This window comes from Talpa occidentalis, unplaced genomic scaffold, assembly GCF_014898055.3.
Source record: "Talpa occidentalis isolate TD23 unplaced genomic scaffold, MPIMG_talOcc4v2.1 talOcc4.3, whole genome shotgun sequence".
Lineage (NCBI taxonomy): Eukaryota > Metazoa > Chordata > Mammalia > Eulipotyphla > Talpidae > Talpa > Talpa occidentalis.
In genome coordinates this window covers 2,642,727-2,656,133 of record NW_023603184.1, presented here as the reverse complement: position 1 = coordinate 2,656,133, position 13,407 = coordinate 2,642,727, and the positions used below count along the sequence as shown (strand labels likewise).

General features: G+C 33.8%; 2 protein-coding genes across 2 annotated transcripts; both read right to left on the bottom strand.

Annotated features, from left to right (window-relative positions):
* Positions 1–4,322: 4,322 nt before the first annotated feature.
* Positions 4,323–4,907, bottom strand: LOC119254254 (olfactory receptor 10AG1-like). Its single transcript, XM_037521370.1, has one exon. It carries the CDS (start codon positions 4,905–4,907, stop codon positions 4,323–4,325), a length of 585 nt encoding a protein of 194 aa, XP_037377267.1.
* A 7,197-nt stretch (positions 4,908–12,104) lies between these two features.
* Positions 12,105–13,061, bottom strand: LOC119254253 (olfactory receptor 10AG1-like). The gene has a single exon (XM_037521369.1). The coding sequence runs from the start codon at positions 13,059–13,061 to the stop codon at positions 12,105–12,107; it is 957 nt and encodes a 318-aa protein (XP_037377266.1).
* Between the last annotated feature and the right edge of the window lie 346 nt (positions 13,062–13,407).

Here is a 13,407-nt window from a genome sequence, read left to right as displayed (position 1 = left end):
GTCAGTGTGCCTGTTCTGCATCCCGCTCTGTCTCTGGTGAATCCTCTCACCCTCCGGCACCTTTGCCTTGTACAACAGTTTTTGTATAAAAATAAATAAATCTTTAAAAACAAAAAGGAAATGACTCCCCTATTAATAGAAAGTTTGTGCTCTTTGACCAACATCATACTATAGCCCCACAAACCACATTTGTGTTTGACTTTTTGTTAGATCACACTTATAAGTGATGCCACTGAGTACTTGTCTTCTGAATCTGGTTTATTTCACTGAGTTTTTGAGTTCACCTATATTGCTTATTTCAGTGAGTTCACCCATGTTGTCATGCATGGGTGGGTTTTCTTCAGATAAAAGCATATAGTATATACCATATCTTCTTTATTCTTGAATCATTTGATGATGGTTTGTTTCTATATCTTGACTCTTAGGAAAAATTTTACAAGAAACATAGGAGTTTGGTATCTTCCTAAGAGTTTCATTTCATTCTTTGAGTATTCTACCCAAATTCTCTCCCAAAAAGGAGACAATAATATTGAGAATTTAATATAGTATGTAAAAGCGCAAGATGAATTAAGCAGATTAAGAAAGGAATTAATGTTAACAAATTTCAACTATCTGTGGCTATACATCATTGGTCATTGATTTTACTGTCTGGTTTAGACTTCAGTCATCAATTCCTCTGATATGAATGGTCTCTATAGAAGAGAAGCCAAGAGTTTGTCTGATGGTTTAATAACTATTGCTCTTGGTTCAGTCCACAGGTCTTCCTCTTATTTAAAACAATACAGCTAAAATGGTTTCTCTGCAATGGTTGCCCAGATCCTATTTAAAATGGTTCCATCAAAGTCAACTTTCACACTCAAAATTTATCAAATTTTATAGACATTAATTTCATTGCTTCCTGTAAGCACACTGCAGATTTTCTCACCTAAAATAATATATTTTATATACATATTTGACTGCCTTTTACAATGTATTCTGCTACTAATTTGCTAATGTTGTTTGTAGTCCTTCTGAGGGTCCAAACTACAACTTTTGGACTTAAATACTGACACTGGAGTCATTCACTTGAATAGTACAATGGAAACAATTTTAAAGTTTTCTGACTTTCAGGGGAAATGGTGGAATCGGAGCACTTCCTTGGGGAAAGTTAGAGACCAAAGCACCTAAGTATTTTAAGGACAAAGGAATCTGAATGACTAATAAATGGTTTATTTATAAATTAGTTTTGAAGAGGGTGAACTTACAAAGTTTGTCTTTTATCCCCAGCAAAATGGTTAATGAAATCTACTTTGCTTACTAATACTAAAGAATTGCTTACTCGTGTTTGGTCAAAACTAATGAGATGCTGAACTTTCTCCTCTGAGTACACATTTTCCATATTTTATAGTTGCCAATATAGGACTTCAGTAATAAGACTAGATGACTCACTTAACTTGAGCACACATTATGTCTGGATCGATACACAGCCATATGGTAGGAAAAATAGAAAAACCCTCCAGGAGGAAGTGAGTTAATCTAGCTGTTCTCACATCAGGGACTGCACTATTGTCATTGACATCCTTCCAAGTGATCTTAAGTGTTACCCCCCAACTTCCTACACAAACAGACAAACACACACACACACACATATACACACATTGACCATTTGCTATTAAAAACAGAAGGCATGATTGCTCTTATTTCCCACAAACTCCCCAACTGGACTTCCAATAATGGGACACTAATACAAAATATAAGATTGTACTTTTTTTCTCATTTTTAAAAAAATTGTACTCTTTCTTCCGCAACCTTGGTTTAGCACACTGTATTTCTTTTGACCCTAATCCCTCTCCCCTCCCCCCACCACATAGTGTGTCTCTGGTTTATAGTTACATGTTGATTTTGATTTTTATCTTATTATAATTAGTTTTTTTTTCTGGTACCTTATTTAGGTTTTCTAAATTCCTGCTATTAGTGAGACCATCCTGTATTTTTATTTTTCTTTCTGGCTTATTTCACTGAGCAAGATCCTTTCCATCTCCATCCATGATGCTACAATTTGCATGAGTTTATAGCTAAGCTATGGAAACAACCCAAATGCCCAAAAATAGATGACTGGATCAAGAAGATGTGGTACATACACACGATGGAATATTACTCAGCATACGATATTTCCTTTTTTTTAAGATTTATTTATTTATTTATTTATACAAGCACTGGGTACAGTCAGAAGTGTGGGAGGGTGAGAGAATTCGCCAGAGCCACAGCGGAGAGCAGCAGACTGACGAAATACACTGCTGAGGGGAGCAGCGGGCAAGGCAGTAGAAGTCTGCACACCATGTGGGACCCTCGCCCAGTGGCCATGGATTGAACTGGTGCTGCAGAGGTTGTGGGCAGCTTCACAACCCAGTGCTCAACTGCTGCGCCACTGGGGAGGCTCAGCATACCATATTTCTAAGGTGTTAGGTTCACACCTCTTTAGATGCATGTTACTATACCACACCCAATACCAAAGCATCAGTAATATTTTTAAAGAATGCAATAAAATCCTGGTGCTCATGTACTGACTGGATTCATGAGTATTTGTAAACCAATGCTCTCTCTCTCTCTTCTCTTGACAGAGTCATCATAGCTTCAATATCCCAGTGTGAAAAGAAGCACTGATGTCATTGGGAGGAGGCAGTTCTAGAGGTGATGATGCTGAAAACATAAAAACCTCCAAATATATATTTTTTTGATGTTAGTGAATTTTTATTTATTTTATTTTATTTTTTAATTTAAATTTTTTTATTTTTATATTCCCCATACAATTACAACACCCTTATTTTTACTCCAAGCCCTCTTTTTCCTGCCCCCCACCCCCCATAGAGTGTCTCTTGTTCATAGTTATTTGTTGATTTTGATATTTTCTTTCTTATAGTTATTCTTTTTCCTGGTCCCTTATTTAAGTTTTCTAGATTCCTGCTATGAGTGAGACCATCCGGTATTTTTCTTTTTCTTTCTGGCTTATTTCACTGAGCATGATATTTAATAATATCTCAATGATCTATTAGCTTAGGTCTGATGAGCTCTTCCATAGAGATAAAAGGCAGAACAGTATTTTATGAAAGTTGGATATTATTTTCACATTACACTTGTTTCTTAAGTTTTTTCTTCCATTTATTTCATCTTAAACTAGAATTTTAGTTGCAGAACAAGACATTCAGAAATTGTCTATGTATAAAAATTAAAACTGCCTTATAGTGAATCCTAATCACAGTGTGAGAGGAGCGATGGAGAGGATGTCATTTGGTAAAGGTTCTTGATTGGAAGGAACCTCATTGGAAGCCAGAGGAGAAATCCAGACACTGGCAAGACTAGTGATGAGAGTCTACCGAAGTGGGTCATGGAGAGAAAAATTATGTTGGAAAACAAGATGACCAAGGGGGTTTAATCAAACATTGCAACTTCAACATTCATATGTATCCTTCATGCATTCCATTTTTTTTCATTTAAAGATTATTCAGCTATTCTTTACTCATTAAGACCTTTTAAAATTTTTAAAGGAGGGAAGGGTAATTATTGATATACACTATGAGAAAATAGTGTGAGGTAATAACTGTGACCAACTCATGTATTTAACACATTAATCATTTTACATAAAACATTTTTTCAGTTACTCAAGTTACTCTGATACCACAAATTTCATCTTTTTATGTGCACCAATAACATATATATCAAAATTATAATGAAGTTATTTAAATTAATGTCATGAATGTAAAGGGTTATAGGTGGCACTGTAGAGGAAAATTGATTTTTGCAACTAAGAGAGTATGCCCCATTTAGCACATCATTAGGTAACTAGCTGATGCACCATCTTAAATACAGTTGGGATTTCAACTTTTTAAATAAGCTTATTATACTTCAGTTTGTTGGGCACTCATCCTTACTTCCTTTACATCTATCTATGTGTTTATAATATAAGTATTGATCAGGAGGTGATAAAACATCATTCTTAAACCTATGATATTAGTCACCCTTATTTCCTAGTCATTCAAATGTCCATCATTTACAGACTCTATATGGATTCTGGAGATATAAAATGAACAAAATTTTTATAAAGAATGTATAGATAATATACAAGATTCATTAAAACAACAACTATTAAAATTTCATGTGATATTTCAGTTATCACTATACCAAATATTGAGTTTCAGATAACTTTATTTTTTTAAATTACAACTGACTTATTTTATGAGAGATAAATATGAGATAATTGATGCAGAGTAATTCAGATGCTCAGCAGAAGTGAAGAAAAAACAAATTAAAACCTGATAAAAGACAATTTCAAGGATGTTTTCCAGTCAAGGCACAGTCCATTTCTGTAGGAATTTTCCCATTGCCGCCGTAACATCCCTGTTTCTCGGGCAATATATAATAGAATTAAACAATGGTATGAAGATGGAGTATAAAAGGGAACTGTATTTGTCCATTCCTGATGAGTGAGTGGATGTGGGTTCCATGTACACAATGATGCCGGATCCAAAGAATAAAGTCACAACCATGAGATGGGAAGAGCAAGTCGAGAACGCCTTGGCTCTCACAGTTGCTGATGGCAGTTTCATGATGGTGGAGATTATTTTCCCATAAGATCCAAGTACCAACCCAAAAGGCACAGCGATTATTACAGTAGCAAAAACATAGATCAATGTCTCAATCATGAAAGTGTCTCCACAACAAAGCTGAACAAGTGGGGATACATCACAGAGAAAGTGATTCAACTCATTAGATTTAGAGAAGGGTGAAGTGAAAATCTTGTATATGAGCCCTATGGTTACCTGAATTCCAATGATCAAGGAGGCAGCTGCCAATTGGATACACAGTATATTGTTCATGATGACAGGGTACATTAATGGATTACAGATGGTAACATACCTGTCATAAGTCATTAAGCACTCAGTGGTTCCCAAGGACAGAAAGATATACATTTGAACAGCACAGGTCATAAAGGAAATACTTCTGTCTTGCTAATAACCTGGGTACTGTTGTAGACACATAACATATTTCCAAAAAAGAAAAATTCCTAAGGGGAAAAAAAAAAAAAAAACATGGGAGTCTGTAGTGAAGGATCAACTTTAGTTATCATGATAATGAGACTGTTTCCCATAAGAATAACAAGATAGATTATCAAAAATATGCCAAACAGAAATCCTTGAAGTTTGGGAAGATCTGAAAACCCAATCAGGATGAATTCCACCAGTGTACTGTGTTTCCACCATGGGAAATTTTGTCCCTTGTGTTCCATCTATGAACAAATATTTTTCGGTTTAGAACTCTGTTCAATCCTTTGGCCCACCTGAAGAGTGCCACATATTAAATCAGTGATTTCACACCAATTGGCAAATATAAATCCCCAGTTTTCAGCTGGTTTATCAACTATTTTAGCTAATATATCTCAACCCATATGCTAAAATTCCAGAATGCAAAATCCCTACACTAGTCTTCCTGCTCATAGTTAGATTTATTAGAGATCAGATTTTAGAGTAAGATAAAAATATAGATAATCCTAACATGAAAACAAAGCATGACAAGGAGACTTTTCTCAAACAGATCTAGGTTACAAAGGCTCTTTTCTAATCAGAAATGCTTCCAATTTCTTTTTCAGGTGATCTCTATTTACCTTAGTTTGCTATAATTTTGCCTAGTGCCTTCTCAGTTCCAATCATTATGGTTTTTTTACATTGTGTTTGATATTTCCCTTGTGAATTTCTTTCAGGTAACCCAGGTGCAAGTGGTCATTAAGTTTTTACTTCCTGGTCCACTTCAGCCAAACTGGCCACCCTCTAGCTAGGAAATAATGTACCTTAGCAGGTCTTATGAGCACATAAAGTCTAGAATGTGAAATAAGTATCATTTTGTAGTAACATTATTTTACTATCATCTCCCCAAATATTAACAACTCTTATATTCCATATGTTAATGATTTAGGAGTACGTTAATAATTTTACCCAACTGTAAGTTTGACAAAGGTGAGGAAAAATAAAAAGTGTAAAGGAATTTATCTGGAAGTTCATACATTATCATAGATTAAATGGAAGGTCTGTCATTGTAATCATGTTTTTATTCCTAATATGAGTATTTTGAACATCATTCTGTGATAAAATATTGTTAACTCATAACACATGATATGCATCTAATATATAGTTAATATATGATATATTATGTGTATAATATATTCTGTTTAAAATATGCATTCTAAATATCTGAATTCTGAACACAGTGACTAAAGCATTATAGTTAGTTTAATCATCTGTTCAGTACCTGTTTTCAGGTCAAATTTGTTCAGTCTGCCCTGCACTATCCTGAATGGTAGACCTCAAGTTTTGTAGTTTCCACCTAACCTTTGTTTCATTCATTTATGTAAAAAATGTCCATTTTAAAGATTGCCACATAATCCTAAATCCACATTGCCATTAGTTTGAAACTAGCTCCACTTCCAAGACTAAATTCAGCCTAACTCCCTAGAGAATACAATTTCCCATTATTTCTCAAGGACACCAAGTTCTTCTAATCTCCCACAAGTCCCAAACAGATGAGCAAATGGTAATGGTAATTTCTATGTTATACTTCTTGGTGCTCTCTAGTCCTAAATCCCTTCCTGGAATCCTGAGTTCTGACTGTGACTGCTCACAGCACAGCCTGCAGATAACACTCCCTTATGGCTCACTTCCTTTTAGGACTCTCAAACATCAAAAGGATCAAGAAATAGGGGATGTTTTATAAAAAATAAAGTGTCTTATAAATTGAAATTCAGTGCACATGTCTGGTCTTGCATATATCTGTTGGTTTCTACGGTTTCATTTATTGTCTCCTCCATCCACCTTTTACTATTTTCCCATCTTAAATCTTCTCAAAATTTTCAAGATTTATGTCACCTTGCCTGCATGTAGGATTTTTTTAGAAGCTATCCCTTATAATAAACAAATAAAAAAAGTATTTAGTTCAATGTTGCTAAGTATAATAATAACAGTAATACAGAGCTTATAGACCAATGGTAAATTCAGGCAGGGAAGTCAGATATCACCCTAGAAAGTGCAGATATTTGTGGAGTTACCTGTGGAACTCCAGGAAAGACACATTCCTAAGGAGTTGACAACCACTATGATTATTCAGACATCAGGGGATACAGAATCATGTTGGTTTTTTCAGGTTTATGAAACAGAAAAGAAATCATTTCAGGAAAAATAGGCCCTCTGATTCCTCATTGTATTGATTCCAATTAATTGTCCAAGGATTCCACAGGTGAGTGGTTACAAACACCTGCTGATGGGTCATTGGAATTGATTCCCACTGACTCTGCAATCACGTCTTAGGTCACTGAAGAACTCACTGACAAAAGGCCTTGATACTGAATGACTTAGAATGAAAATTCAATGTATCTGTTATTATTCTGGTAATACAACAAAATTTGAATTAGCAGTGCTTAATTTTCCTTTTTTGAAAACATACACAAGAATAATAAAGAAATACAAGATGTTTTGAGATTGAGGAGAATATCTATTTAGCAGGGTTACTTAAAAGATGCAATTGTAGTTCTATTAGACATCATTACAAGATCATTATCGTACTTATTGCATTTATCATTATAATTTTAGCTGACATCCCTTTTCTTCATTTTGAAGTTTGCTCATTTTTCATGCAGTCATGGGGTAGACATTTTCCAACCTATCAGAGGAAAGAAATAACAAGGTATTACATTGCCAGAATTACTAAGTTATGCTGAAGGAAGCAAACAAGCAGCAAAAACCGGAGAGAAATCATTGGAACTCATGGAACTTTTACAGCTATTTTTACTCTCATCCATACCAGTATCTGGTCTTTTGAGTACATGAGCATACACATATTATAGAAATACAAATAAAATTAAATTTAAATTTCTATATCAAGTCTTATATAATATTGGCATCATATCCCTGAATAACATTGTTTGATTATTTTCTTTTCTGAATTTTGTTTACTCTCTCCATAAAAATTTGGGGTATGTTGGCAGATTTAATATTGTCTGTGCAATTTTCCCTTTACCAATATTCTTTTTTAACAGGAACTGTCATAGATATGCTGCATTGAAAGTTCTGGTTATTTGAAAATATTTTTATAGTAACTGTTTTTCAATATTCATTATATTAAAACCACACTGCTAATAAACATACTGAATTTTCTTAGTTATTACATTCTGAAAAAGTAGATGCTGTTATTGTTCACATTTTGAATAAAAACCTGATGCATAGAGAGTTAAGTATCATTCCAAATGTCAAGAAGTTAGTACCTGACCAGGTGACATAACACTCAGCAGGGTGATGCTGACTCCACATACTTAATCAAAATTGAATGGTTTTCATCAAGCATTCAATAAGAAGTGATTTTTAATGTGTTATTTTGCAAAATATAAATAAAATCATAACATAATTTTTTTACAAAAACCAAGTGTTTCATGTCCAATGTATATGTTTTATACTACTATAGGTACAGTTTCAGTGATTATTACAAGTTCAAAATTTTATATTAACAATGAATTTTATGAGAAGTAAGGAAAATATATTTTAATGACTATATTTTGAGTTTTAAATATACTATAAAATAATAAAATTATAATTAAAAAATACACTATCATAAAATAAGCATGATCAAATAATCTCTGCCTACCTGGTACACATTATGGAGACATCTCCTTGTTGCTGTTTTAAAAACAGGATGTCAAGTCATGTAAATTTCTGGGTTTTATTATCAAGTAACAAATTCAACAACTATTATTCTTGATCTCATGTTTCACATCAGTCCAGTGAATCTTAGGTGGTAAATTGTCCCTTGTTCACTGAGAGGACAGTTTTCCTCCAGAACATGTTGTATTTTAAACTCCTTGACCTGTTTATCAGGTGGCAACTAGGAGATCATCAGGGCTGTCCAGTTGGATCAGTGATGCAGTTCAGATTTGCCTCTGGGGTGTATGGGCTGTGGAGTATAAGCCCCTGATTTCTCTGTCCCTGTCTCTCCATCCACTCCATCTCTGGAGACTCCCCATTTGGCTCAAGGTAGAAGGCTTCACAGTGTTAATGATAAGCTGTAACTATGCATGAAATTGCCCAAATTTCAAATCATTAAAAAAAAAATTTCCTTGCCTCAGACAACATAACTTGGATAGTCTCTTGAGCTCATGAATCACAGTTTTTTTTTTTTTTTAAGGCACTCTGCTCAAATCAGCATATAATTTATCTTTATTAACAGTGACTTGTATAAGGAAAAAATGAAGTTAATACAAAGATAGTTCACTGAGTCTTGATTTTTTTCTGTTGAGAAGGAGTGAAAGGGAAAATAACATTAAGCGGTTTTAAAAACTCTAAGAGAGTTTTAAGAGAGAAAGCAGAAGAAATTTTATTGTGCTGTGACTCTTTGGTAAACTTTGTAAATCATTAATTCATGCATTCATTGCTAATTTATTAGGCATCAATAAATATGTAACTATGAATAATGCTGTTCAGGAGACATGAAGTACATTGCACACTCAAGGTTGGTCATAAGGTTTGACTGCTAGAATCCTGCTCATCTTTTTCTTTTTTTTTTTTTTTAACTGGACAAAGGCATTAAAGACTTACTTTATTTATTTTTTTTTGCTTAAATTATTATTTTTTATTTTTTTTTAATAATAAATTTTATTTTTATATTCCCCATACAATTGCAGCCCCCCCATTCTGACCCCAATCCCTCCCCTCCCACCCCCCCCCCCTAAAAGTGTCTCTGGTTCGTAGTTTTTTGTTGATTTTGATTTTCACTTTCTCATAGTTATTCGTTTTCCTGGTCCCTTATTTAAGTTTTCTAGATTCCTGCTATGAGTGAGACCATCCGGTATTTTTCTTTTTCTTTTTGGCTTATTTCGCTGAGCATGATCCCTTCCAGTGCCATCCATGTTGCTGCAAATTGCATGTGTTTATCTTTTTTGAATGCTGAGTAATATTCCATGGTATATATGTACCACATCTTCTTGATCCAGTCATCTATTTTTGGGCATTTGGGTTGTTTCCAAAGCTTAGCTATTGTAAACAGTGCTGCTATAAACATAAGGGTGCAGGTGTTCTTTGGAATGGATGTTTCTGTGTCCTTTGGGTAAATACCTAGGAGTGGAATTGCTGGATCATATGGAAGCTCTATGTTTAGTAGGTCCAGAAATCTCCACACAGCTCTCCACAGTGGTTGGACCAGTTTGCACTCCCACCAACAGTGCAGAAGAGTTCCTTTTTCTCCACACCCTCGCCAACATTTGTTGTTGCTAGTTTTTTTAATATGTGCCATTCTCACTGGTGTAAGATGGTATCTCATGGTAGTTTTGATTTGCATTTCCCTGATGACAAGTGATGTTGAACATTTTTTCATATGCCTGTTGGCCATTTGCATTTCCTCTTCAGAGAAGTTTCTTTTTAGCTCTTCTGCCCATTTTTTGACTGGATTATTTTCTTTGTTTTTGTTGAGTCTCATCAGCTCTTTGCAGATTTTTGTGATCAGTCCTTTATCATTAGTGTTGGGTGCAAAAATGTTCTCCAAGTTGGTGGTCTTTTATACTGAGTTGGCTTGATCTATTGTTGGCTTCATCTACCCAATATGCCTGCAACAAAGTAAAATATTTCAAATGCAACACTCTGTCACTCCAATATAGCTTCAATTTGACCTTTCTAACACAACAATTTAACTCCATTGCATACTTTTTTTAAAGTTTTTTTTTTTAAGATTTATTTATTTATTCAAGAACTGGGATACAGGCCAGAGGTGCCGTGGGTAAGATAATTCACCAGAGACAGAGCAGGGAACAGAACAGGCTGATGGACTGAAGACACTGTACTGTTTTCTGGTTATCAACTCTTTGACTCCAAGTCATTTGTCTTGTTTATTGTAAAGATCTTGCACATTAACAGAAACATTGACACAGAACCCCCAGAGATTCCATAATTTGGAAACACAATTTACAGCTAGGTTATTTAATTACAAAATCTCTCAAAACATTATGTGTGTTTTTTTTTCCTTCGCCTATATGAAAATTATAATAAAGCTATTTAAACTAATACAATGAGAGTGAAGGTAAAATTGCTTGATAGAGAACTACTGAATTTTAGAACTAAGATCTTTTGCATACTTGAAGTCATTTTTAAGGAATTAGCTGAAGAATTCCTAATGAAGGAAGAGGGATTTTCAATTTCTTTAATATGTTACCTATTCTTAACATTGTTGGACTTGAATTATTCTTTTCTTTATATCCCTTTATATTATTGTAATGCAAGCATTGGACATAAGCAGGCAAAACATCAATAGTTAAGTGCTTGCTCTTGGTCACCCATTCCATGTAATCTAGCATATATAATTAGATGTTTATACAACTCACAAAATGTTATTAGATGTATATTGCACAGTTTTTTGGACAAAAGCTCATCTTAGTGACTCAGATGTTAATATTAAGGTACTCAAAAGCATGGCACATTTAAAAATTCACATGTGAATTTTTTTACATCAAATATATTATGTTTGAACAAATCAATACACAGTAGCTTATTTTATGAGTATAACATGAACTTATCTGGCTTAACTTTGGGGGAGTTAAATATATCATGTATACATTATTAAGTGTAAAAATAAAAATTAAGTAGTACGAAGTGTATTTTGAAATTTTATTTATATTTGGAAAACACTGAAAATATTCTTTTTAAAAATATGTACTTTTAAACTTGTCATCCTTTCAGTCTAATGCATTTAATTAGAAGTCTGTTATCTTACAGAATATATAATGCTTCTGGACATATAAAGATGAATTACAATTATAATGTTGATAATATAATGAAATCTTAGCAACAACAACAGAAGAAACAAATGTTAATGAGTCCAATTTGTTTTAAAGATATTTCTATACCCTGGATAAAGTTTCAGAATAATTTATTCTGTAAAAATAATGGCTTGAGTTTATTTTATAAGAGATAAAAATATGAGTACACATTCAGAGTAATTAAGGTTTTTAGAGTAATTGAAAAACCAAATGGAAACTATAATAAATTAGAAACAATTTTTAAGAAATGATGTTATGAATGTTATAAATGATTAGAAGTTATGAATCACAGCACAATCCATTTCTGTAGAAATTTTCCCAAGGCCACCATAACATCTTTGTTTCTCAGACAATATATAATGGGGTTAAACACGGGTATCAAGATACTGTACATAAGAGAAAAGTATTTGTCCAGTCCTGATGAGTGAGTGGACTTGGGCCTGAAGTACACAATGATGCCTGATCCAAAGAATAAAGTCACAACCATGAGATGGGAAGAACAAGTTGAGAAGGCCTTGGTTCTCCCAGTTGCTGATGGCAGCTTTAGGATGGTGGAGATTATTTTCATATAGGATCCCAAGATCAACAAAAAAGGTATAATGACAACAAACGCAGCAATCACATAAGCCAACATCTCAATTACAAAGGTGTCCCCACAAATAAGTTGAACAATTGGAGGAACATCACAGAAAAAGTGATTCATCTGGTTATTTTCACAGAATGGTGAAGAGAAGATCACGGAGAGTAATCCTATCTGCATTGGAACCGCAGTGGTCCAGCAAATAAGTGCCAGCTGAATACACAGCTTATTGTTCATGATGACAGGGTAGAGTAATGGGTTGCAAATGGCAACATATCTGTCATAAGCCATGGCAGTGAGAATAAAGCACTCAGTGTCTGCCAATATCAGAAAGAAATACATTTGAATAGCACAGGCCAGAAAGGAAATATTTCCATATTGTCTCCAGAGATCTGCTAACAATCTGGGGAGAGTAACTGACACATAACATATTTCCAAAAAGGAAAAATTCCTAAGGAAAAAATACATGGGGGTCTGCAGTGAAGGATCAACCTTAGTTATCACGATAATAAGGCTATTTCCCATAAGAATAAAGATATAGAGTATCAGAAATACACCAAAAAGTAATCCTTGAAGCTTGGGAAGATCAGAAAACCCAATCAGGATGAATTCCACCAGTGTAGTGTGGTTTCCCAGTGGGGAATTTTGTCCTGTGTTTTCCATTTATAAACAAAATGATTTCAAGGCTCAGAAGTCATTCAATCATGACCACCTAGCTGAAAAGCGGGAAATTTAAATTAATTTACATTAAATTAATCATCTTAAATGTTTTTTTAAAAAATGTTTTAAGATAAAGTGTTTTAATAATTTAAGTCAATGATTTTATATCCAGTGACATAGGTTAAACACCAATTTTCTTGCTTCACGTTTTTGACAATACATTTCAATACCAATATTCTAAAATTCCTGAATATAATTCAGAAACTTTTACACTTAATCGTATTTTTGATTACAAACATGTCAGTGAAAGACAAAACAGAGAACAATAAACTCAGAGTAAAACATATCT